Source organism: Protopterus annectens, chromosome 11.part0 (assembly GCF_019279795.1).
Source record: "Protopterus annectens isolate FY-2018-M chromosome 11.part0, PAN1.0, whole genome shotgun sequence".
In the NCBI taxonomy this organism is placed as follows: domain Eukaryota; kingdom Metazoa; phylum Chordata; order Ceratodontiformes; family Protopteridae; genus Protopterus; species Protopterus annectens.
Genome location: NC_056745.1, coordinates 1252049804 through 1252077271, shown reverse-complemented (window position 1 = coordinate 1252077271; position 27468 = coordinate 1252049804). Strand labels below are relative to the sequence as shown.

Here is a 27468-nt window from a genome sequence, read left to right as displayed (position 1 = left end):
GTTATTTTGGCATGAAGTTTTTCACAAATTTACACCTTGTATGTCAAGCCTCCTTACAGCTGCCTGAAGTCCCTATATAAATATGTCTTCTACTTCTCAGCACCATACAGAACAGAAACTTTGATCAGTGGTTTTGTGTTCGGTCCTACTAGTTGGAGCACCTTTTGATTTAATTACAACATTCAGTCTTCTTGAGTAGGAGTCTATCAGCATGGCACATCCTGACTTGGCAATATTTGCCCTCTCTTCCTTGCAAAAGCGCTCCAAATCTGTCAGATTGCAAGGGTATCTCTTGTGTACAGCCCTCTTCAGGTCACCCCACAGATTTTTTTATTGGTTTTAGGTCTGGGCTCTGGCCTGGACTTTACAAAACTTTAATTTTCTTCTGGTGAAGCCATTCTTTTGTTGATTTGGATGTATACTTGGTGTCATTGTTGTGTTGAAAGGTGAAATTCCTCTTCATCTTTCTAGCAGACACCTGAACATTTTGGGCCAAAAGTGACTGGTATTTGGAACTATTCATAATTCCCTCCACCTTGACTAAAGCCCCCATTCCAGCTGAAGAAAAGCAACCCCAAAGCATGATACTGCCACCACCATGCTTCATCATGGGGATGGTGTTCTTTTGGTGATGCGAAGTGTTGTTTTTGCGAGAAATGTACCTTTTGAAATTGTAGTCAAAAAGTTCAAAATTGGTCTCATCAGACCATAACACATTTTCCCACATGCTTTTGAGAGACTTGTATTGTTTTGCAAATTATAGCCGGGCATGAATGTTTCTCTGTGTAAGAAAAGGCTTCCGTCTTGCAACCCTACCCCATAGTCCAGACATATGGAGAATATGGGAGATTGTTGTCACATGTAGTACACAACCAGTACTTCTCAGAAATTCCTGCAGCTCCTTCAGTGTTGGTTTAGGTCTCTTGGCAGCCTTCCTGACCAGTTTTTGTCTTGTCTTTTTCATCAATTTTGGAAGGACGTCCAGTTCTTTGCAACATCACTGCTGTCCCATTTTTTCTCCACTTCTTGATGACTGTCTTCACTGTGTTCCATGGTATATCCAAAGCTGTGGAAATTTTTTTGTACCCTTCTCCTGACCGATACCCTTCAACAATGAGATCCCTTTGATGCTTTGTAAGCTCCCTGTGAACCATGGCTTTTGCTGTAGCAGGCAACCGAGGAAATGTCAGGAAAATTGTACTAGGACAGCTGAACTTTATTTGGGGTTAATCAGAGTCTCTTTAATTGATGGCAGGTGTGTACCCAAGAAGACTGAATGTTGTAATTAAATCAAAAGGTGCTTCAACAAAGTATTAGTTTAAGGGTGTGCACACTTATGCAACCAGCTTATTTTACTTTTTTTTTTTTTTTTTTTTTTTTTAATATATTTTTCCCCTACCAGATTTGTTTGTTTTTCAATAAGGTCACATTAAAGGTGGGAAAAGTTTTGAAATGATTTATTTTGGTCTCATTTTTTTATATCACAAAACCTGGCATTTTAACAGGGGTGTGTACACTTTTTATAGCCACTGTAGATGATATAGGAATTTTCATGTTCCTAGTAAGGTTTCCTTTTCTGTCCTGTCTCCAAATATTAGTAGGTAGTAGGCAGAAAACTCGATCTTAGAAGCTTGGGGATAGTGTAGTGCATTGTGGGTAGAGAGAGGAGCTCGAGATTGGGATCAAGAGTCTTGGAAGATGTTGCCAAGTTGGATCCGAGGATTGGATCCGGATCTCATAGGTGAGGAAGAATGAAAATGGACAACACAGATGGAACATTATGATGAGTAATTAACTTATTTTTTTAGGGATAAACTCATGATATTCAGTAAAATAGTGTCTTTGTGAGGTAAAACTAATTGTCAGTAAAAACAGCATACTCTGAGCTTGGTGGAATTTATTGGACTTTGCGTACCTTTCTGGTCTGAAATGGTTGTTTTGTTATTTCTTTGTATTTCTTTCCAAAAAAGATGACAGTTCTGACACTGTGTCATGATAAACTTTTTTTTTTTTTTTTCTTACCCAGTTGTTTTTGTAGGCTATGAACATGAAGTCAGGATTGAAATAAAATGACAACTTTAATGATATACAAAATTGGGATACAGCCACTGACAGCTAGGGCAACTTGGATAAATATGGCTACGCTTGTAAGAGCTCTAGGGCCGTTAGCCTAGTAACCTTTTATTTAATGTTACAGTGATTAGCTTAGTAACCTTTTATGAACCTGTGCTAGCAACTTCTTCACTCATCACATACTAGAGGGAACAATCATTCAGGCAAACTTGGAGGAGTTTGTGCCCCTACCTTTATCACTTTTTCGACTCACCATTAAGGAGGGAGTATCTTAATCCTGCCAATCTGATGATCTGGTTTTATGCCCCTTCCTATGTAGGGCAACTTATGGTTCATGGCTGACAATTGTTCCAAGGTAGGGGGACCACATGGAATCCACACAGCTCTCTACTTCATTTTGGGAAAAGGCGATGGGGACCTTTTTCTATTAATCCAAGCACCACTTATACCACTTATAGGTTGTTAATGTGGGCAGTAATGCCACTGGTAGGTCTGCTACTCCTATCCTTCATATGTTTGTTCCCATTTACACCCAGCATCAACTGCCATCACTGGCTTGGTAAAACCAAACCAGCATTTCTAGTTTGTGCTGTATTCCATTCCAGTACATGCAAGCCTCTGCTTGCAGGTGATACACACACACACACACACACACACACACACACACACACACACACACACACACACACACACACACACACACACACACACACACACACAGACACACACACACACACACACACACACACACACACACACACACACACACACACTGTAAAGTAGAACCAGCACTCGTTTCCACAAAGATGGGTAAGCTAACATTGGATACGTACTCCCACCTTCCCCCTCTCTTTCTTCCTTGACCTGAGCAATTACTTGAGCTTGGATTGTATGGGTCACCATCAGAGCTTCATCTATCTGTGCCACAGAGATAGACATGAATAGGCTGTATTTTATAGAGTACTCACATTAGTAAAATTACTATACATTAACATGAGATGTAAGAATTGTGTCTTAAAAAACAAACAAACCAATGTTGCAACCCTTCCCTTTATTTAGACCAAAAATAAGAAAAACACTAAACCTCTCCATAAATGAGTGCTGTCATCCCTCAAGTAAACTTGGGACTTTTTCTTAGTGTACTCTAGAGTTTGTCACATTACTTATTAAGGAGTAACTCATTGAGCACATTGCTTAGCCACTCTCTAGATTTTGTTTGGACTTCATACTTTCAGTGTGTTTGTAATGTACCATAAATGCCACAAGCCACAGGACCTGGATCTCTCCAATACAAAATTTTGACTCGAAATGAGTTAAAAGCCAAACTTTATTCTTCCAAAGTACAGAAACGAACACGAACAAAATAAATCCAAGCGCTTTCGCTCGATTACCGAGCTTCTTCAGAGAATGTAATACTTTGTATTGCAATTGTGGCTCATTAAATACTCCAAACCAGTCACATGCTAGTTCCACACCCCTCTAATTAATAAATACCTGCCCATTTCTTTAAAAATATATTCCATTATAAAACATGTTAAAACATCTAAAAACTCAATATACAAATATAAACCATCATCCTTTAAAAACATTATTTGAAAAATTTTTGATTTGTGTAAATTCATTAAACTCCTTGTACAACCCTGATGTTAGGTCTAATAGTCATCTCCACCCACATTCATGTCCAGACAGTTGTATATTTTTATAGTGTTATAACCGGGCCCTCTGCAACTTCAGTACACTACTAATGCTGATGGTTTCATTCAACCCAGGTGGTCTTGCTGCGTCCAACCTTAGTTGCCAAAATAATTCACAATACTCTAATCTAACTTCCCAATTACCACCTCGTGGGTCCGGTGTCACTTGTTCTAAAATGGTAAATTTAAGCTCCATTTTATCACATACTTGTGAGTGTTTGAAGAAGGCATTGTTTTCTTTACCCTTAGAGATATCATAATGGTGTTCATACACTCTTCTTCTAAGTTGCCTCTCCGTCTTACCCACATAAAAACTTGACAATGTAAGCAAATCCCTAAATACACCACTCCTTTAGTCCCACAGTTGTAATATTTAGTAAATTTATGCCTACATTTCCTAGAGGGAATGAATAGAGTATCTTGGTCCAGCATAAAGGTACATTGTTTACAGGACTCACACCTGTGTGTACCCACCTTAACTCTGCTGGATCCATTGTTTAAATTCCTGTTTTTCTCAAAAAGTTCCTTTAAATTTACATCTCTTTTTCTGATAAAATGAGGTTCCAATGGGATGAACTGTTTTATCTCTTCATTCAAAGATAATATAGGCCAATATCTTGAAATGACCTGCACTGTTTCATATGAACTAGAAGAAAAGGTATGAATAAAACTGCTCTTAAAGTCCGAACAATTCTTCTTGATCTGGACTAATTATTCCAGTCCCTAGCAGGGGATAATATTTCGTATCTCTATTCTCAGTCAATTCTTTTATCAATTTATCAATCAGGCTAAACGGGTAACCCTTTTCTTTAAAAAGGGTGCGAAGGATATTAACTTCCTCTGAGTAAGTCTCCAACGTACTACACATCCTTGAAGCCCTAATAATCTGGCCCTTAACTATGCCTTTATTTTGATAGAAGGGATGCCCACTGTCAAAATGAAGGTACGCGTTGGAAAATGTACTTTTTCTATATAATTTCGATTGAAAACAGCAGTTCTCATAATCTTTAAACAGTGTGACATCTAAATAATTTAACTTATCCGGGTCAATATTGTGAGTAAATTTCAAGAACTCAGTACTACTATTAATATGTTCCAGAAACTTATTTAAGTCATTAATGGTACCTTTCCATAACAAACAGATATCGTCCAGGTACCTGATATAGTGTACTATGAACTCGTTCCATGGGGTACCGAAAACATATTTCTTTTCCCAATAGTTAAGTACACAGTTGGCGTAGAGTGGAACACAAGGTGCACCCATCGCCACACCTTTCTTTTGGCGGTAGAACTCCCCATTAAAATAAATAAAATTATTATCCAACACCATTTCCATCAGTTCTACCACTAGGTTGGTGATGGTGTTGTCCAACCTGGTGTCCAATGTATGTACCTGTCTAAACCATTCCAATCCTACTAAGTGAGGAATACTCGGAAAAAGTTCAATAATATCAATAGTTACCATAAAAAGGTCCAAACTAAACATCCGCCGGTTAATTCCTTTTAAGAAATGCCATGAAGCTTTGCAGATGTGCGTAATAGGAGATAAAACTTTTTTCGCAACATGGTCTATAAATTTTGCTAAGGGCTCGGTAATGTTTCCTGCCCCAGAAACAATAGGCCTGAATCTAAGGGGATCTAGCCCTTTGTGGGTCTTAGGGATGCCAAATATTACCGGCACTTTTGGTTTCTCCACAAATAAGTAATTATATAGCCGCTCATTAATTGTGCCTTGCAGCACATGATCATACAAATAACTAATTTTCGAGTGTGCCAAGTTGATCTCATTTAATGAAACCAGTCCATATTGCTCTACTTCTTGCAACATCTCGTATAAACTTGTGTCATAATCTAAACAATACATCAAAACTACACCCCCCCTTATCTGGTTTCATCACCCGGCACTTTTCCTGTCTTAAATGTTCAATTAATTCAAATTCTTTAACATTAAGGTTCAGAGGGTGGTGTCTTTCTTCCACCTTACAATTCCTCTAATTTCTCACTCCACCATTTCTTCAAAAATCTTTAGACATGAATGAATTGGGGGGGCTAAAGGTATTAGATCTAGTAAGTCCTAAATTAGTGTTAGTTTGGCCCTTAAAAAATATTGTGAGATTCAATTGTCTAATAAATAATTTTAAATCTATTACAATGTTGGTTATGTTAGACGGACGAGAAGGTACAAAATGAAAACCTTTAGAAAATAAATCAAAATACTCATCAATAAGAACCAAATCAGTAAAGTTAAAAATTGTGAAATTATCCTTTCTACAGACCACTTGTTTGTTCAAGCCTTCCTGTATCATTGTGAATGGGGAGTCAAAGTCCACCAGCTTTATTTCTGGGGATAATTCCATCCTTTGTTCTGATGTCTCATCCCTCTCACCCCCCTGTTGGGGGGGTGTTGAAAATCCTGGTAGGACTGTTTCCTCCCCCTTTCGGCAATTCTTTCGCTTCTTCTAAGTGGTTCAGTGTCCCCTCTAATAAAATTACTATCATGCTCTGATTCATTCACCCTATCTGCAAATACTGTGTCTTTATTACTCTTCCATCCCCCATTTCTATAAATGGGGTAGGCCAACCCCTCCCTGTATTCGTGAAGATCTCTATCTATTTTTTTTAATTTTTCTATTCAAAATCTTCATACAGTGTTGGTCAACTTCATAAAAAACATTGTCATAACTTCTCCTAATACTAACAAAATTAGAGTCATTAGTAACACTTTGATTAAGAGCATTCAATTCTTTCAACAATAATTCAGCTTTAGTTTCATATTCTGCGGGCATTAATTTTAACATTTCAATTCCTGCATTATTGAAAATTTCACATAATTTATCATACAAGACAGTCCCTGGATATACACAGTTAGGAAATTTAAATAAACAAAGTCCTTTAGGGACTCGATTGACTTGTATGCATTCTTTCAAATAATCTATTTCCAGCTGGTTACTTTTAAACGCATATAACTTGTCCCTAAAATTGTTAAAACTATCTTCAATATTACTATTGAAGTTAGAGTTCACAGTACCTTGCTTGAAATAAAATTGCTTCTCGGTCTACGCAGAAAAATTAAAATCTTTATCATTGTCCCTTTGGATATTGTCTCTCCGTGTTTTGTAATTTGCACCCCCTCTAGCATGCGTTGTACCAAGCTTGTCACTACCATGTAACGGAATCCCGGAAGGGACGTCGTCAACGTTGCAATTCAAACATGTTACGGAAGGAGTAAGTACCCTTTTACGCTGTTCCGCCAGTTGTAGTTGGTTGCCTGGCAACCTGGAACTCAGTTCAGAGTTCCGTTCACCAATTTGTTTAGTAAGTTGAGTTAATAGGTTCAACACTTGTGTGAACTCAGCACGAGTAACAGGGGTATTCTCGGAGTCATCCCTTAACAAACCTGGAGTCTCCAAAAAATTTGATGAATCTGTTCCTTCAGCCATGGCAAATGTAAAACTCAAGAAATCAGTAGATGAACGAACCAAAGCCAAGAACCATAAATGCCACAAGCCACAGGACCCGGATCTCTCCAATACAAAATTTTGATTCGAAATGAGTTAAAAGCCAAACTTTATTCTTCCAAAGTACAGAAAGGAACACCAACAAAATAAATCCAAGCGCTTCCGCTCAGTTATTACCGAGCTTCTTCAGAGAATGTGATACTTTGTATTGCAATTGTGGCTCATTAAATACTCCAAACCAGTCACCTGCGTGGACTGAGAAGCAATTTTATTTCAAGCAAGGTACTGTGAACTCTAACTTCAATAGTAATATTGAAGATAGTTTTAACAATTTTAGGGACAAGTTATATGCGTTTAAAAGTAACCAGCTGGAAATAGATTATTTGAAAGAATGCATACAAGTCAATCAAGTCCCTAAAGGACTTTGTTTATTTAAATTTCCTAATTGTGTATATCCAGGGACTGTCTTGTACGATAAATTATGTGAAATTTTCAATAATGCTGGAATTGAAATGTTAAAATTAATGACCGCAGAATATGAAACTAAAGCTGAATTATTGTTGAAAGAACTGAATGCTCTTAATCAAAGTGTTACTAATGACTCTAATTTTGTTAGTATTAGGAGAAGTTATGACAATGTTTTTTATGAAGTTGACCAACATTGTATGAAGATTTTGAATAGAAAAATAAAAAAAATAGATAGAGATCTTCACGAATACAGGGAAGGGTTGGCCTACCCAATTTATAGAAATGGGGGATGGAAGAGTAATAAAGACACAGTATTTGCAGATGGGGTGAATGAATCGGAGCATGATAGTAATTTTATTAGAGGGGACACTGAACCACTTAGAAGAAGCGAAATAATTGCCAAAAGGGGGAGGAAACAGTCCTACCAGGATTTTCAACACCCCCCCAACAGGGGGGTGAGAGGGATGAGACATCAGAACAAAGGATGGAATTATCCCCAGAAATAGAGCTGGTGGACTTTGACTCCCCATTCACAATGATACAGGAAGGCTTGAACAAACAAGTGGTCTGTAGAAAGGATAATTTCACAATTTTTTACTGTCATCATTTGGTTCTTACTGATGAGTATTTTGATTTATTTTCTAAAGGTTTTCATTTTGTACCTTCTCATCCCTCTAACATAATGAACATCGTAATAGATTTAAAATTATTTATTAGACAATTGAATCTCACAATATTTTTTAAGGGCCAAACTAACACTAATTTAGGACTTACTAGATCTAGTACCTTTAACCCCCCGATTCATTCATGTCTAAAGATTTTTGAAGAAATGGTGGAGAGAGAAATTAGAGGAATTGTAAGGTGGAAGAAAGACACCCACCCTCTGAACCTTAATGTTAAAGAATTTGAATTAATTGAACATTTAAGAAAGGAAAAGTGCCGGGTGATGAAACCAGATAAGAGGGGGTGGTTTTGATGTATTGTTTAGATTATGACACAAGTTTACACGAGATGTTACAAGAAGTAGAGCAATATGAACTGGTTTCATTAAATGAGATCAACTTGGCACACTCGAAAATTAGTTATTATTTGTATGATCATCTGCTGCAAGGCACAATTAATGAGCGGCTATATAATTACTTATTTGTGGAGAAACCAAAAGTGCCGGTAATATTTGGCATCCCTAAGACCCACAAAAGGCTAGATCCCCTTAGATTCAGGCCTATTGTTTCTGGGGCAGGAAGCATTACCGAGCCCTTAGCAAAATTTGTAGACCATGTTGCGAAGAAAGTTTTATCTCCTATTACGCACATCTGCAAAGATTCATGGCATTTCTTAAAAGGAATTAACCGGCGGATGTTTAGTTTGGACCTTTTTATGGTAACTATTGATATTTATTGAATTTTTTCCGAGTATTCCTCACTTAGTAGGATTGTAATGGTTTAGACAGGTACTTACATTAGACACCAGGTTGGACAACACCATCCCCAACCTAGCGGTAGAACTGATGGAAATGGTGTTGGATAATTTTATTTATTTTAATGGGGAGTTCTACTGCCAAAAGAAAAGTGTGGCGATGGGTGCACCTTGTGCTTCACTCTACGCCAACTGTGTACTGAACTATTAGAAACAGAAATATGTTTTCGGTACCCCATGGAACGAGTTCATAGTACACTATACCAGTTACCAGGACGATATCTGTTTGTTATGGAAAGGTACCATTAATGACTTAAATAAGTTTCTAGAACATATTAATAGTAGTACTGAGTTCTTGAAATTTACTCGCAATATTGACCCGGATAAGTTAAATTATTTAGATGTCACACTGTTTAAAGATTATGAGAACTGTTGTTTTCAATCGAAATTATATGGAAAAAGTACATTTTCCAGCGCGTACCTTCATTTTGACAGTGGGCATCCCTTCTGTCAAAAGAAAGGGATAGTTAAGGGCCAGATTATTAGGGCTTCAAGGATGTGTAGTATGTTGGAGACTTACTCAGAGGAAGTTTATATCCTTCGCACCCTTTTTAAAGAAAAGGGTTACCCGTTTAGCCTGATTGATAAATTGATAAAAGAAGTGACTGAGAATAGAGATACGAAATATTATCCCCTGCTAGGGACTGGGATAATTAGTCCAGATCAAGAAGAATTGTTCGGACTTTAAGAGCAGTTTTATTCACACCTTTTCTTCTAGTTCATATGAAACAGAGCAGGTCATTTCAAGATATTGGCCTATATTATCTTTGAATGAAGAGATAAAACAGTTCATCCCATTGGAACCTCATTTTATCAGAAAAAGAGATATAAATTTAAAGGAACTTTTTGAGAAAAACAGGAATTTAAACAATGGATCCAGCAGAGTTAAGGTGGGTACACACAGGTGTGGGTCCTGTAAACAATGTACCTTTATGCTGGACCAAGATACTCTATTCATTCCCTCTAGGAAATTTAGGCATAAATTTACTAAATATTACAACTGTGGGACTAAAGGAGTGGTGTATTTAGGGATTTGCTTACATTGTCAAAGTTTTTATGTGGGTAAGACGGAGAGGCAACTTAGAAGAAGAGTGTATGAACACCATTATGATATCGCTAAGGGTAAAGAAAACAATGCCTTCTTCAAACACTCACAAGTATGTGATAAAATGGAGCTTAAATTTACCATTTTAGAACAAGTGACACCGGACCCACGAGGTGGTAATTGGGAAGTTAGATTAGAGTATCGTGAATTATTTTGGCAACTAAGGTTGGACGCAGCGAGACCACCTGGGTTGAATGAGATCATCAGCATTAGTAGTGTACTGAAGTTGCAGAGGGCCTGGTTATAACACTATAAAAATATACAACTGTCTGGACATGAATGTGGGTGGAGATGACTATTAGATCTAACATCAGGGTTGTACAAGGAGTTTAATGAATTTACACAAATCAAAAAAATTTTTTTCAAATAATGTTTTTAAAGGATGATGGTTTATTAGGGAAGTTGATGAAGCTTTATATGTATCTAGTTTTGTTTTTTTTGGAATGTACAGGGTGTATATTTGTATATTGAGTTTTTAGACTTTTTAACATGTTTTATAATGGAATGTATTTTTAAAGAAATGGGCAGGTATTTATTAATTAGAGGGGTGTGGAACTATCATGTGACTGGTTTGGAGTATTTAATGAGCCACAATTGCAATACAAAGCATCACATTCTCTGAAGAAGCTCGGTAATAACCGAGCGAAAGCGCTTGGATTTATTTTGTTGGTGTTCATTTCTGTACTTTGGAAGAATAAAGCTTGGCTTTTAACTCATTTTGAGTCAAAATTTTGTATTGGAGAGATCCGGGTCCTGTGGCTTGTGGCATTTATGGTTCTTGGCTTTGGTTCGTTCATCTACTGAATTCTTGTGTTTGTAATGTAATTTAGGAAACTACCTTATGTAAATGTCTTTTTTTTTATTTTAGACTGTGTGTGTATGTATGTACATATATGTACATATATGTATATATGTATATATATATATATATATATATATATATATATATATATGTATATGTATATGTATATATATATATATATATATATATATATATATATATATATATATATATATATATTTTAGCAGTTTTTGCTCTTGTATGTTATCTTTTGGCCATTCTACCCAGTTCCTCACATTCACGCTGGGTCTGCCAGCTTCTCTGAAACCCCTCCCCCCGACTAACCCTGAAATAGCTGGTGCCGGTCACCGAACCTAATGGCATCCTGGAGGTCTTTGCTGCCACCGTCACCCAGAGGGTTTTACCTTTTAAGCTTACCCTGTTGTTCCCCTCTCCCATTGCAGCCTTTGTATTTGCATCTGATAGCTGCATATATAGTGGGGGTGTAAGGCGTATCACTTCACTTCTGCAATATCTCATCCATGCCCAACATTTGTCCCCATTGTGATGTCCCCAGCTTCCACCATGGATCACCGCAAGGGGCTCCCACATAATTGGCCATCTCCTCCCTGCCATTCTGTCAGTTGCTGGACCTGCTAATTGAACCCATGTCAGCTGGACCATAGTCAGGGCTTTATCCATCTTTGCTTCTGGAGCAGCAGACATTGTTATGTATCTGAAAAATACTCATCTTTGTTCCTGTGAAGCTGGTTGATACTTTTGTATAGCAGTGTCTGGGTGATGAAACTATTTTTCATAGGGTTGAGCAATTCCTACCTTTCAACTGTCCAGATTTTTGCCTCACATGTTTGGTCTGTTCCTCATAAAACTTGTGGTTTTCTAGAAAATCATTGAAGATTGAAATCACTAAATGATGACAAATATTAGTTCCAAAGACTTCAGAAAATACTAGCAACTTTCTAAGTCAATAAGCGCAATATTTTAAATCAATCCCTATTTTTGAGCCTGTGCCCCCCTTATTATCTTTGCCTACATTTCTTGCACTTAGAAGTTGAGAGGTATGTTAAACATAGGTCACATGAACTAAAAATCCCTTACACTGGCAGCATTTCCAGGTCTTCAAAAATAACCTTCTACCAAAAATTGTCTCTTTACTAAAACAATATTGCAAAGATCAAACAGCTTCCACAATGTCCAGCAGCTGACTATGTTTGTGGTTTTATGTATTTGTCTGAAAGATTTCTGCTGACAATAAACATTAAGATTTAAGAATCTCTTCTTTCACAGAACAAACTGACAAAGTAATAGGTTATGCCAGGGTAATTAAAACATGCTGTTCTGTTCAATGCTGTAAGTCTTTAAATACTTTCTTTACTCAATAATGCTTTTTGTGTTTGCTTACCTCTTTTTGGAAGAAACTGTTGTAGCCCTAAAATATGTCATGCTCACGACAGTGGGACTGATAAATGACAGCACTGTGCCTGACAGTTTACAGAATTCAGATGGCATCTGTACAGCAGAATATGTTTCCAAATTTCAGTCCATAGTGATTTAAGCAGCTCTTCCTCCTTGAATTTTATGGAGCATTAAAATATTGTGATGTGAAGCAGAGCATAGACTGATGCTGTTTTATCTTTAAAATATACTGCTTGATTTTTCAGTGTCTGCAGTTTAGCTGTACTATATTTACAGTGTTTGAAGTGTGAAGTTGTGTTTTTGTTCCTTTCTGATGCCCAGATGTTGATGAATGCCTTGACAACAATGGAGGCTGTCAGCAGATTTGTATTAATACGATGGGAAGTTATGAATGTCTTTGTAAAGAAGGTTTCTTCTTGAGTGACAACCAACACACATGTATTCACCGGTCTAATGGTAAGCGCAACTCATACCAGGCTTGAGTATCATGAATCTGTATGTGTTTACTACTATTAGCTTTTCCAGTGTCTGTCTTATAAGCACTCTTTATATGAAAAGAAATCTAACTAACATCCTGGTGTTGATTATAAAACTTTTTATGGGTTTTTACAAAAAAAAAAAAAATTTCTCAGATAAGAACTTGTAAAGCCTAACTAGTTGGTTCAAAATCTGTTTGAGTCATAAGACCAAACAGACATTGTGCTACTGTTATGTTTTAGCTGCTCATTTGTTTGTACCAGGATATGGAGTGAAGTTAATTGTTACATGCCCAAAGAGAACATTGAAAATCGGTTGACTCCAATTGTCAAACTATCTTTTTGTTCTAATGTTCTGTACAACATAATAGTTGCTACGCCATCGACATCACACAAATGTTCTCCAGGACGTGCTGACACAGACAAATAACTGGTACCAGAGCCATGGACTAAAACTAAATACCAAGAAATGCATAATAGTATCCTTCGGGAAGTCATCTGCCCCTGGTAACTATCATACTGACAACATACCCCTAAGAGTTGACCCAGTAGTCAGAGATTTCTATGTTGTGCAACTTGTAAACAAAGGTATGGCATTTGTGTCCAAGGTTTTCCACTGTATTCAGCATTCATCAGCCCTGTCGCTGAGTGCATTCATCAGCCCTGTCAATGAGTGCAGTGACCCCTTTGTTATGTACGTAACCAGACACATCCAATAATTGCAACGACCACAGAGGTTCCTCACTAAAAGAATACAGGGTGTAAGTAACATGTTTTGTGCATACCACCTGAAGGTCTCTTACAGGCTGTTGCTGGGAGATCTATGCCTGGCATACAAAGCATTGTCAGACACCACCTTGATGGACCTCCTGCATATTTGTAAAATCAACGACACCAGAATTACCCATTCTAAAGACTTAAACTTTGCTGTGTTATAAATAGGATCTGCTGGAGTGACTGGTACAAATCCAAGAGACTACCGTTTTTCTGGAACAGGCTTCTCATCCATATGTAGTAGAGTTCCTCCTTACCCAGTTCAAGTGTAACATGGACAGTTGGATTGGGAACAGGAAATTCATCCATTGTTTGGCACCTATGTCTCTAATGGACAGAGGCAACCTGTAAATGGTTAATTTCCCAGGCCACTGCTTGTAAATGCCTAATCTCCCAAGCCCCTGCTTACACTTATCAAGGGTACGAGAACTTGTCAGAGATGTGGGGTGAATGTCTAGGCTTAAAAAGCCCCTTGTGGTCTTTAGCCTAGTAAACACCCATGAACCTGTGAACCTATGTTCATGGGGTCAGAGTGTCACACCAACAGTGACCATCAGTGTCCCCACTAATTATCACATTAGTAACAACGTAGTAAGCACATAATCAGTCATGAGTGACTTAGGCACCCAGGTTGATAGCAAACTGACTTTTGACCACCACATTGTCTCCATTGTATGGAATGCTTTCTACATGGCCCATCTCATAAGTAAGGGTATTTCATCCAGGAACAAGGAGATCATAACATCCCTGTACTCCTCCCTTATCAGACCCATTATCGAGTACAATGCCCCCTTCGGCATGTACCTTGCCATGTACATGCAGCAGCTGGAGAGACCACAGAGGTTCTTGACCAGGAAAATCTAGTGTCTCAAACACCTATCCTATACAGATAGGCTAAAAGCCCTGTCTCTCTACTCAGTCTTGTACAGACTGCTCAGAGGTGACCTGTGTCTGGAATACAAGGCCATCTCAGACTCAGCCTTAGTTGCTGCATATCCATAAGTCCAGCTCCACTCGTGCAACCTTGCACGCAAGACCTCAGCCTGGTCTGTGACATTGATAGAACTTGTTGGCAGGACAGATTTGTGTCCCAAAGACTCCCCCATCTGTGGAATAGACTCCCTCTCCACATCAAGCCGAGTACCTCACTAGCCCTCTTTAAGAGGAATCTGAACAACTGGATGGGAAACAGAAAATATACTCTGGATCCCCCCTGGATTCTACCTGTGTCCCTGTTGGACAGGGGAGACAGGTACTGACTTTGTGGGAACATGGGTGTAATTCATGGCTAGGCTTATAAGGGCCTCCGGGCCAATAGACTAGTATCATCCTATGAACCTATGAATCACATATAGCCAGTGCGGACATCATTAGGTGGCTAGCCATGCACAATATTTATGAAAACTGTTTATTTGATTTCTTGTGTTTTTGTCCTTTCATCTTTTGGCTTTGCTGTGGTCTGGTTCTGTGCTTACATTAGCTAACTTACTAGCTGTGTCCCAATATGGAAGAAGAAAAACGAAATTTTGTACATAGCATCAGTCATAGTACTAGTTACTCTTGTAACGTTAATTGTGATGCAGCTGTTAACAGACACTGACTAGTATTTAGTGGTATGGTTCTTTTTGATGCAGTAAGCAATCAAACACATCTGCAACCATACAGTTTATCTGAACTTAGTATTTACCTGTTTAATCCTCATCACTATGTAGTGTGTTAAAGTTTCTCTAACTGCATTTTATTTATGTGCTTGTTTTTATGTGATGCGATTCTTGTAGAAATAAGCAAATTATATGAAATATTTAGAAAACTTTCTCCACTTTTATTTCAAAATGAGATTTCAGATTTGTAGTCAACAGATAAGAATGTGCCATAATAGGTGTGATTTTCCATGTATCTGTTTAATGTGCTTTCTTTGCTTCCTTTTTGGAAGCCAAGATAAACTATGTCAGAGCTCTCTGACATAGATATAATTTCACGTTTTGATAATCAAGTGGATGTGGTCATTTGCATTAAATATTTTGGACTTTGACAAACCCATCATTTGTTTTCCTTTCCTTTCATGTTGATTGCATTTGGGATAATATTTTTTCTGATTTCTCTGCTGCCTGCAGTGCCTCCTGACCCACAAAAGCCTAGCATGCTGTTATGAAAGTAATTCTGATGCATAGCTATTCATTTCCCCTACAGAGTCCTGGGCAATGGACGTATTTGAAAAGTGCATATTTTCATCTGCCTTTCTGACCCTGTAGGCACTGAGCAGTTCACATGGCACCTTTCCAGAAGAATCTTTCTGACAAAATCCAACATGTACTGATGGACTTACCAGACTGGTCACTTGAAGAAAAACTCAAGGCCCATGTCCCTTCAAATGAGACCAGTCTTAAGGTCTTAATTATGTATAATGTGGCTAAAGTTGTAGCCAAGATGGTAGAATTCAGTATTAAATTACATCAGCATTTTTGACTGTGATTAACAGTTATCACAAAAAATGCAGAACTAACTTTCGTAGACATCCCCTTCTTTCCCTTTTGTACACTGTTTGTTGATGGCATAAAGAAACATCTAAAATATAAGGAAAAGAAGGGGGGAAATGGTCGACTGCTGTGGGAGTTAGGTTTCAACCCCCCCCCCCCCCACCTGCCACATCATCATCATCAACTCATCAACTTCTTTTCCCCCATTTTCTGCATGGTTTTGAGGTGTTGCATAAACTGTTGCCACCTCTGTGGATTCAGTGGTACTCTGCTATGTTTTTCAAGAGTCGTGTAACTTTCACAGGTTTTCTTTCATACAATCCATCCATCTCTTTTCTGGACATCCTTGTTTTCTCTTGCCTTCTTTCTGTCTTATCCAAATAATTTTCACCAAATCATCTTCTACTTTCCCACACATGTGCCAGAACCACCATAATTTGTCTTCTTTGACCTTCTCTGCATTTGGAGCTACTTTGGCTTCTGCTTTGATGTCATCATTTCATTGTCTGTCTGTACTACCCATGTTAGGCACTTCAGCTGTATTATCTCTAGCTTCCTCAACTGTTCTGCGTTCGCTGGCCAGGTTCCTGTACCATATAGAAGTACTGGTCACACTACTGTTTTGTACACCTTGCTTTTCAGCTTCTTTGGCATTCTTCTGTCACACACTACTCCTGAAACTCTGTACCAGTCAGCTACAGCCCTTCTGATTCTAGCTTTGACCTGATTATTCTGACTAGCATTCTTCTCAGCTACCCCACCTAGATACTTAAGACTGTTAACTGTTCACTATTTTCACTTTTTTTCAAATTTCAGCTTCTTTTGATTCCCCCATTTGCTGCCATGACAACTGTCATATCCATACTCAGTTTCATCCCATGTGCCTTCAGTTTTGCATTCCATTTCCCTAACATTTGCTGAAGTTTCTTTTCAGATTCCGCTTGTAATGCTACATTGCCTGCATACAGCAGCTTTGTTGATCCATCCCCTCCAACCTGCTCATCAGCATAAGCAGCAGTGAGTTCAGAATCTTGATGTACCCTGTTCCCAATAGGAAACCCCTCTGAGACCAAACTCCGATCATACTTGTGTCATAGATTTCTTGGACGTAGCCAACACTAATTAATTCAATATTTCTGGGAATTTAAACTTTTGCAGGAGTACCCATATCAGCTTTCTTTGGACTTTGCCATGTGCTTTCTCCTGGTCTGGGATTTCCCAGTTGGACTGTTTCCTAATCTCTAGCTTCTTCCCCACTGTCTCCCTTACTGCAAACATTGGGTTGATTGTGCTGCAGCCTGATCTGAATCTGATTGCTCACTGCACGTCTTACTTTCTAGTATGCTGCATATTCATTTATCAGTCGCCCTGTCCAGCACTTTCATGCAGTGTGACAGGAGTCTGATACCTTTATACAGACCACAACTGTGAATACCACCTTGTTCTTGTACACTGGCACTAGAATGCTTAATCTGTAATTTGTACACTGGTACTAGAATGCTTAATCTCTAATCATCTGTAATGCACCTTTCTCTCCATACTGCAGAGAATACCCTCAGGAGCAGATTTTCCCCCATCTCACCCAACATCTTAATCATATTTGCTTTGACCTCATCTGAGGGTTCTACTTTCCCTGACTTCATTTCACTCCCTACCATGTTCCTATAACAGTAAGCACAGGGTGTCAAAGAAAACAAAGGACTTTGGCAATTGGAAGTGCCTTTGACATGAAAGAAACCCTTTGCATGGCGACAGTACTTTCTATCCTACCTTGTTTGTCATAAGGAGATCAGATGTGCTTTTTGGACCTCTCTGGATGCTTACTTTCACATAAAACTCATCTAGGAGTTTAGGAGGTCTCTCCACTTTTGAGTCAGAGCCAGGCATTACTAGCTCAGGAATTTGATGTCTGGTGTCACTTCAACCCTATGGGTGTTCACAAGATGTGCTTCTATTTTAGCAGCTTACCAGAGACACCAGTGATCCAAGGTGTTACCATATCTAGATTATTGAGTCCTTACTGACCCAGTAGTGATTGATCTGCTAAGTAAGTCAGAGGATCTGCTCTAGTTGTTTAACTCTATAGTGATTATAGTGAACCTGGCATAGTCCTGCCTCCATACACTTCCATGTTTTGCATTCATAAGCTGCACCCTATATTTAGTTTACTTATTTATGTGGTAAGCAAACTGGTCATCGTGTACCCATTTTAGTCATAACTTGGGCTTAAAGGGCAAGGTTGAATAGAATATATGTGGATAGTTTAGAGTAACCAGTCTTTTTGCATGATTTTGGGAGGTAAGGGAAACTGGAGTGCCCAGAAGAAAAAAAAAAGGCAAAAGAGAACAGGCAGATTCCACTCAGTGACCAAAGGGTGGTACTTAACCACAGATCATGGAGCTGTGTAGTAGAGGTCATGAACCACCATACTGCCCTATTTTCAGAGTCTTCCTTACTGATGAGAAGGATACCCTGCCTTCAAACAAAGGCACAGAATATTTTTTGTCATAGTCTGTGGTAACCAGTACTTTTTCAGAGCCTTAGATGTTAAGGCAGCTTTATTTTTTGTGATTCCTTATGCCCGTTTTCCATTTGGGGTTTTATAGTGGATGACTCGAGTTATAGTGACCACATCATCATAATTCTGTCTCTTTTATCCTATTGAACTAGTTTAATGGTTGCTGAATTCGAAAAACTTTCTTTCGTCCAGTCCATTCCAATTCCTATTGCCTATATCTTGGGTGACCATGAATGCATGTACCTTACATTTGGTGGTGGGGGTACTTCAGTGAGCAGACAGTCCCAAGAAGCACACAGTTAAACCAGTTTGATAGAAATAAAAACTGTACTGTTAACTTGATGCCATTTATTATACTATTATGACTTTATACTATTTTTTGATGGAAATAATGTCTCCCATTTGTTTTGAGCTTTGTAACATTGATTTATGTATGTATGTATGTATTTATTTATTGGTTGTACTTCTAGGACAAATAGTTACACTGGCCATGTCTTGTTTCTCTTTTTAATACAGATTGTAGCATTGCTCCTTTCCAGGTAAGATGGTTCAAACCCAGTGGAGCGAAATCTGGGAACACAAGTAGATAGCAATCTGAACTTTGACCATCAAGTTCCACAGTGGTAAGGAAAGCCTTCTACACTGTGCATCTCATAAGTAAAGGTACCACATCCAGGTCTAAGGATGTTACAACTCCACTGCACTCAACCCGTATCTGACCATTAATCAAGTACAGTGCTCCCTTCTGCATGTACCTCACCAGACACCTGCAGCAGCTGGAGAAACCACAGAGATTTCTCACCAACAAAATATAGGGCCTCCAAACCATGACTTGCATGGACAGACTGAAAGCCCTGTCACTACACTCTGCGTTGTATAGGCTGCTGAGAGGCGACTTGTGCCTGGCCAACAGGGCAGTTTTTGACCATGTCCTGATGGAAGTGCTGCACATACGCAAGTCAAATAACACAAGAGTTACTCACTCTAGGACTCTTAACCTAGCCTGTGACATTAACAAAATATGCTGGAGAGACAGATATATCTCCCAGAGATTGCTGCTACTCTGGAATAAACTTCCAATTCACGTGAAGCAGAGCTCCCCACTGAGTCTATTCAAGCGCAACCTGGACAAATGGATGGGAGACTGCAAATTCACCCAGGGGGTGGCGTCTGTGTCCCTCATGATCAGGGTAGTTGGTGCTGAGCTTAGATTCGCTCTGCAAATTATGTCCCTCTAACCAAGGACACTTTTTTAAACAAGAAACATCTTTATTAAATTATCATGTATGACACAGGCAGTCTTACATTTATATAAATAAAAATAAAGCATACCAACACAATCTCAGTTGCAAACATTGTATATTACAAACCATGCCGACACAACTGCAGCTGCAGAAATTATACATCACTTATAATACATCCAGTCATTGTCAGTCAGCCACTACATAGCTCATTCAATTCCTGCCTTCTTTTAAACCTCGTTCCTCCTCTGCATGTATTGCATCCGCACTTTACATTTTTTCCTGTGTAATTTCCTTCTACCCTTTTCTAAAGATCCCAGTTCCAGTTTTATCTCTGATATGATCTTTGCTGTTTCTAGTAAATTGATTTAGACTTTGATTTCCATTTTCTAGTAATTGCTTTTTAGCAGCCATCATAATTAGACTGTGCAAGGCCCTTCTATGTCTAGGAAGTTCAGATTCTGTATCATAGCTCAAAAAAGTCATTCCCTTAGTTACACCAATTTGCTCACCCAGCAACTCTGACAGCACTCTGCAGGGAATCTTTAAAGTCTGCCAACTCATTAAACTCCCAGAAAATGTGTTCCTAGTTACCTCTTTCTTCCCATCACACCTCCAACATTTGCCTGTCTACATGATGAAAAATTATTTGAGTCTACTTGGGGTATAAACATACTTGTGTAAACACCTCCAAGCAAAGATCCGTAATCTTCTAGACTTTGTTGCATATTTGGGAGACATACATATAATTCCCCCTATTGTTTCTTTGTGAATTGCTTATCCAGTCTGTCTTCCCAATCCTTTCTAACCTCCTCTAATTGATTCTTATAATTGTCATGCAGTATTTTATATGCTGTACTAATTATTCCTTTCTTAATGGCAACTTATGTTCTAGATACTGCTAAAAACTCTACCAGTGCTGGTCTTTTGTTTAGGACCCCTATTTCTTTCTCTTTGCCTATGCTCTGATATCAGTCATTGAAGGCAAGGCAATCTCTAACCTGCAGTCCAAATAGGTTCATGGCATCTTCCATTCTGTTACCTTTCCCGCTGTAGTTATTTGCTCCCAATACCTTGGTTCCTTTGCCAGTTTTCTCCAATAAATTCCAGCCCCCTCTTGCCTATTGTCTCTATCCCTAGAGACAGCTTTTCTTGACTACCATACCAATTATATCCTTGAATTTCTGAGTACCTTATTTTCTTTGCCAGTGGTTCTAAATATAATGCAAATAACAAAGGGGAGGGAGGGAGGGCACCCCTGCCTGGTTCCTCTGCTCAAGCAGAGATTATCAGAGAGGACCGTACCCACTTGAATTTTTTCTTCTAATCCCACATATAGTCTCCTAAGCAACCTTATAATTTTATCAGGGAATACAAAGGCTTCCATTGCCCTGCTCATAAAGTCCCAGCTTACTCTGTCAAATGCTTTCTCTGTATCAAGACCCACCAACAACAGTGGTATTTTTTTACATTCTGCATCCATCTGGATCATCATTATTCTGCTAATGTTTGTCAAATGCTTGCTTCCCCTTCACAAAACCACAGTGATCCATATCTTTCAATTTTGGCATCACTTTTGCCATTCTTTTAGCCATTATAGACATAAACAGTTTATAATCATGATTTAGTATTGAAATGGGCCTCTATGAAGGTGGGATCTGATGGATCTTTACCCCCTTTACGTATTACAGCTACCATCGCTTTCTTCCAGGATGTTGGTACTTCTCCTCCACCTCTTAAAATACTTTAAACACAACCTTCCAGATCTTTTTTTCCCTCCTAGCTTTCAAACTTCCACAGAAATAGCCTGGGAACTTTCCTGTAGATTGCTTATACATCATCAATTTTATCTCATCTCCTGCTGTCCTAACTGTCCTCTACCTCTAACTTTGCCATATTTAATTCTTCCATAAACGTTTCCATTTGTAACTTTCCTTGATTTCCATATTTCTCTGCTTTATACAGATTTTCATATAATTTTTAAAATTGTAATACTTCTACAGGATCCCTTGTTATCTTCCTTGTTATAGGCTTCCTATGCTTGGAGACAGTCCTTTCTACTTTCTGTTGGGCGAGTCATGCTAAAAGTTTTTGTGCTCTAGAGTTATCAATAAACAATTGCTTAACAGCAATTTTTTCTAAACTCATGCATATTATCGAGGTAATCCCTTATTTTCAGTTTAGCATTCTGGAGTTGCTCCTCTTCTTGTTCTGTGAGAGTCCCACTATTTTGCAATATTTTATCATTTGTCAGTCCCTCTAAATAATTCTTGTTACTTCTTAACCGTATTTTTAAACTCCACTTTAATTTTGTCCCATACCCTAGCTTTATTTTCAGAAGAAAAGTTTGTCTTCTGTAATAGCTGCTGAATAATTTCCACTACCCATTCCTTAAATTCATCTGTTTTCAGTAGATAGGTGGAAAACCCCAAGTGTCTCATTTTTATTTCATCACCCTGTGTTTTTATTTTAGTTATTATTGTCTCATTATCTGAAATAGTTATTGGATGCGTATCAAGACCTTCAATTAAATGCACATGTTCCTGTGAAATGTAAATTCTATCTAGCCTAGCTCAGTTTTTGTATATTGGGGAAATATGTACATTCACTCTTAGTACTGAATTCACACCTTCCATGCCAAATATTTTCATAAATTTCTTTAACAATCTTACCCTCCTTTGTTATATTTTCCCTTCTGGGCCCCCAAGATGCATCTTCACTATTGCAAATCAAATCCCAGTCCTCCACCTATAAGCAATATTCCTTGCTGAAAGCTGATTACTTCTCCCAGAATTTCGTTAAGCTTCATTATAGCAGTTTTCGGTGGAATATAAATATATGCCATTGTAATCCTCCTCCCTTGCCAGTAGCCCCTTAGTACTACAAATCTACCATTATTGCCTTTTGTATCCTCTTCTCTTACTACTGTAGCTCCTGTTGCAATTAATATAAGTATTCCTCTCTTCCTTTGTCCCATGTATTCCACTGAATAACCAACCTGAAAACCTTTATTAAATTCACATGTTCACTTTTTTCCCAAGTGTTTCCTGTAACATAGCTATTTTACACTGAACATTTTTTAATATAGTTTACTACTCTTTCTTTTTTGTATTTATCTGAGAGACCATTATTCTTGACAAATTAGTATTCCCACCTTTTATGTATAACAGCTTTTTTTGTTAAATGTTTAGTTTCAGTTTTTGTGTTACTTGCATGTACCTTTTGGCAGGTTACTCTTTTATACAGTTGTTTCTTGTCATCTCCGTTTCAGCCTATGTTACATCTTACAGAACTTTTTTGTTTTATTGCAAACCCTCAAACAAAAACACACACACACACAATATGCCCCTAAAACCCGCTAACTAAATAATAACACAAATCTATGTACATCTTCAAGTATTAGAATCCTAATAGGAACAGATGTTCCAGACTGACAGCCATACAATACAGATCGGGCTAACCTAAAAGAAAGGTTATCAGTGTTAATATGCATGATATAGCCTGTGATTCTGTTAAGTGTTGTCTGTTTTTGTCATATCTTTATAGATTTCTCAGCTGGAAAAACACTCAAATGCTTTCAGAAATTTTCTCCAAGCCCTTTTTCTTTATCAGAATGTCTGCTAGAGATTTAAGAACCAGACACAAAACTGTTTACTAGGAAAAAAGCCTTATAATATTCAGTATTCTTTTTCATTAACTTGCCTTCTCTTAAAAAATATTACTAGATTAAGCTAATGGCCTTAAGCCAGTCATTCCCCTATGCAAGAGTGAGAGAAAGCACACTAATTTTTCTTTTGTCATGCTCTTTTAACCAGATCTTTTTTTTTTTTGCATTGCAGTGCTTACATTTATTAAAACAGAATAAGGAGAAGGAGAGAAGGGAGAAGCAAAAAGCAAAAAAAAAAATAAATAAATAACAGGCGCCCCTATTAACATCAATATCCCCATCATACTTAAAAATAGTTGGAAAAAAACTTTACTTTATAACATATATTATAACTGCAAGTATTTCTGCTTCTTGAACTTTTTTAAACTGTTTAAAGTTGTTTTTGCACCTGCACTTTTAAAGTTTGTCCTGTTTGTTGCATTTACCTGTTGAGGCTACACACTCAAGTGCGCTAGCCTGTGTTACATATTTATTGCATTTTCCTGCTGTTTGTTGCAACAAAGAAAAAAAACAAAAAAAAATATCCTTGTTTCCAGTCTTTCCTGACCTAGAGTAGTCCAAATACAGGCTTTGCTGTATTCTGGACTTTTGGAAAGTTCCTGTGTTGCCCATTTCCTTTCTTGGATAAAGGGAGGCTTCTTTGTTCACCAGTGGCAGTGGGAAGCTTAGAGCAGCCAATCTATCCCTGGAGGAGTGTTCCCAGCACAAGAATCTGGTAGTCTATTGGCCGTTTTGGGCCAATTTCTAGCTCTTTCAAGTCCCCCTGTATAAAACCCACTTTGGCATGGCTTTGCGAGATTTTGCGCATAGCGCAGCATCAGGCAGCTCTGCTTAATTGGGTTTAAACCATTCTCGGCTCCATAAAGTCTGCTCTTCACTTTTTCCCTTAGAACTGATCTAGTTCTCATAATAAACACCTTATTCCTACTCTAAAGCCTGGCACTTGCTCACTAAAGCAATTATATAAGTCAGCACTAAAAAATTAAAAGCACTACACCCTCACAAACTCCCCTTGAGTACCTTATTCCCCATTGGCCCCTTTTTTTAATTATAAAGGAATTCCCAATACTATTCTAGCATGTCCAAAGGTCAGTTGTCAATCTCCTCTCCCGTCCAGCTGGTGAATCTGGGAATCTTGAGGCAATGTTACAACTGCCTCATGTACACAGACAACCGTCTCCTCCTCCCAACAAATTCCAAAACATGTGAGGGATGCAACCATATAGCCAAACTGGAGGCTAAGCTCTTTCAACTCAGTACTGGTGTAACCAGTCAGGAGGAGAAGGAAACCACACTCACTACAATTCCGGTCTCACATAGACCTACCACGACAGCAAACCAAACACACAAACACACAAAAACATACTCGGAGGCTCTAAATAAAAATCTGCCTAAGCAGCAGAGACCTCCAAAGCAGACACCCAAGCAACCGCTACCCCAAAACAAAACACGTGCAACACATAGCTCACAAAGCCAGTGTGCCGAACAGTCACAGCCCTTAGGGCTAAACAACACACCTGATACACTTGTAATAGGTGACTCTATCATCAGGCACACTGACGTCCCACTCACCAGGCTGAACAAGGAGAAGGTCATGGTGAGCTGCCTGTCGGGCGCTAGGATCCGCCACATAACACAAACACTCAGGTCACTCCAAGGCAAGTACAAATATGACTCAGTCATTGTCCATGCTGGTGTGAATGACCTGAGACGTACCTCCCTGGACTACATGAAAAGAGACATAGAGGAGCTCTCTGAGCATGTAGCCCAGGCCGGTATGACCCTGACATTGAGTAGCATCTTACCCTCACCAAGAATGATGCCACAATATGAAGACAAGATGATCAATTTCAACAATTGGCTTAAGTATTGGTGTCATTCAAAGGGGATCCAATGCCTGTCAGCCTGGGATGACATGCTCGGCAAGCCACGATGCTTCGCTTGCACCTGTCACCCCTGGGCTTTCGGATATTGGCAAAGGCTCTTGCCACCCCCATAGTGCCTTTTTTAGGCAAGGCTCAAAAGACAAACCCATCTCCATAGGTATCACAAGGGATAAGAAACTAAGCGTAATGCTACTCAATGCCAGAAGTCTAAACCTCAAGATGCACGCACTCGAAACTCTCCTTAGCATGGAGAACATCGATATCTGTGCAGTAACAGAAACCTGGTTCAAGGCTCCCGAGAGCACCCCAGCACTACCAGTTTATACCTCAAACCATGCTTTTCGGCCCCAAAACTTGGACCGAACCACAAAAGGAGGGGGAGTACCAATATTCGTTAAAGATACCCACACCTCCAGGTTGGTGGCACAGCACGAAGCATCAGAGACTATCCATGTGCAACTTACAGTGGGTAAAACTGCCTTCCAGTTTATAGCCTGCTACAAACCACCCTCCCCAACCCAGGAATCCCACTCAGCCTTCCTGAGAACACTGGAAAATATGAAGGTCTCTCCAAACACCATTATGTTGGGCGACTTCAACTACCCAAACATAGATTGGGAGCATTACTCTAGCTCCAACACTCTAGCCCAAAAGTTCCTAGAATTTATAAACTCAAATGCTATGGAACAACTTGATACCACTCCCACAAGAGGGGAAAACATACTGGACCTGATCATCACCAACATGGGGGCTCTATGCTCCAGACCAGAAGTGTATCCCTCACTGGTAAGATCAGACCATAAACTAATCTCACTGGATATTCACATCCCGACCCCACCCCCTGCCCAGAAAATCACAGTGAAAAACTTCTCTAAAGCAAATTTCACACTCCTCAAAACTGAGGTGGAATCCTTCAAAGCCCCCGGGCCTGTGGAAAATACGGCCCAGACCGCAGAATCCTTTATAAATGCATTCAATGAACACCTTCAGGAATGCATGGAGCATGCAATCCCAAATAAAACCAAGACCCAATCCTCCAAAGGCAGGCGTCCTGTCTGGTGGACCCCAGCCATAAACAAACTATACAATAGAAGGAGGAAGCTACTACATGATAGAGCAAAATCCCAAAAAAAGAAGGCATCTCTGATCAGTATTAGCAAAAACTACGGGCACTCATAAAATCGTCTAAGGCCAGCTTCGAGAGAAAAATTGCACAGGACACTAAGGATAATCACAAGGCTTTCTTTAGTTATGTTAGGAACCTGGGTGGGAATTCCCAGATGTGCTCAGAATTAGTCCAAAATGACAATACACTGAACCCACAGACATTGCCAACATCCTAGCTGACAGGTTCAGCGCAAACTTCTCCCCCCCCTCCCCACCAAAAGGGCAAATAGCTATCCCAGCAGAGTGCTGCCCCCTGACATCTCAGATGCTCAGGTAGGCGCCGCCCTCTCCAAAGCAAAAAACACAGCATCAATGGGACCAGACGGTGTCCCGGGCTGTGTCCTACATGAACTCCAAGAAGAGCTAAACCCAAACATAAAACTACTGTTCAATCTCAGCCTTACTACAGGATATGTACCCAAAGAGTGGCGTACAGCAACAGTGGTCCCTCTCCGCAAAGGTGGTACCTCAACGGATCCTGGAAACTATTGCCCCATAAGCCTGACTAGCTTAGTCTGCAAAGCTATGGAAAGGATCATCATGTACCTCATAAATAAAGATATTGGGGACCTACAGACACTGGGTCCTACCCAGTTCGGCTTTGTTAAGGGCAGATCCTGCCTCTTAAACCTGGTCGATTTCTTTGAAACAGTCACCAAGGCCATTGACGAGGGGAAGGTGGTCCACACAGCCTACCTGGACCTCGCAAAAGCCTTCGATACAATACCCCACTCTGGCATTATAGATAAGCTCACCAGCTTAAATATAAA

General features: G+C 39.1%; 1 protein-coding gene across 1 annotated transcript in view; it reads left to right on the top strand.

Moving 5' to 3' along the window:
- Window positions 1–27468, top strand: part of SCUBE1 (signal peptide, CUB domain and EGF like domain containing 1) — a 4299807-nt gene that overhangs the window by 532983 nt on the left and 3739356 nt on the right. The window contains exon 4 of the mRNA XM_044087300.1: window positions 12814–12948. Coding sequence (XP_043943235.1) covers window positions 12814–12948 — 135 coding nt within the window. The remainder of the gene's footprint in view (window positions 1–12813; window positions 12949–27468) is intronic.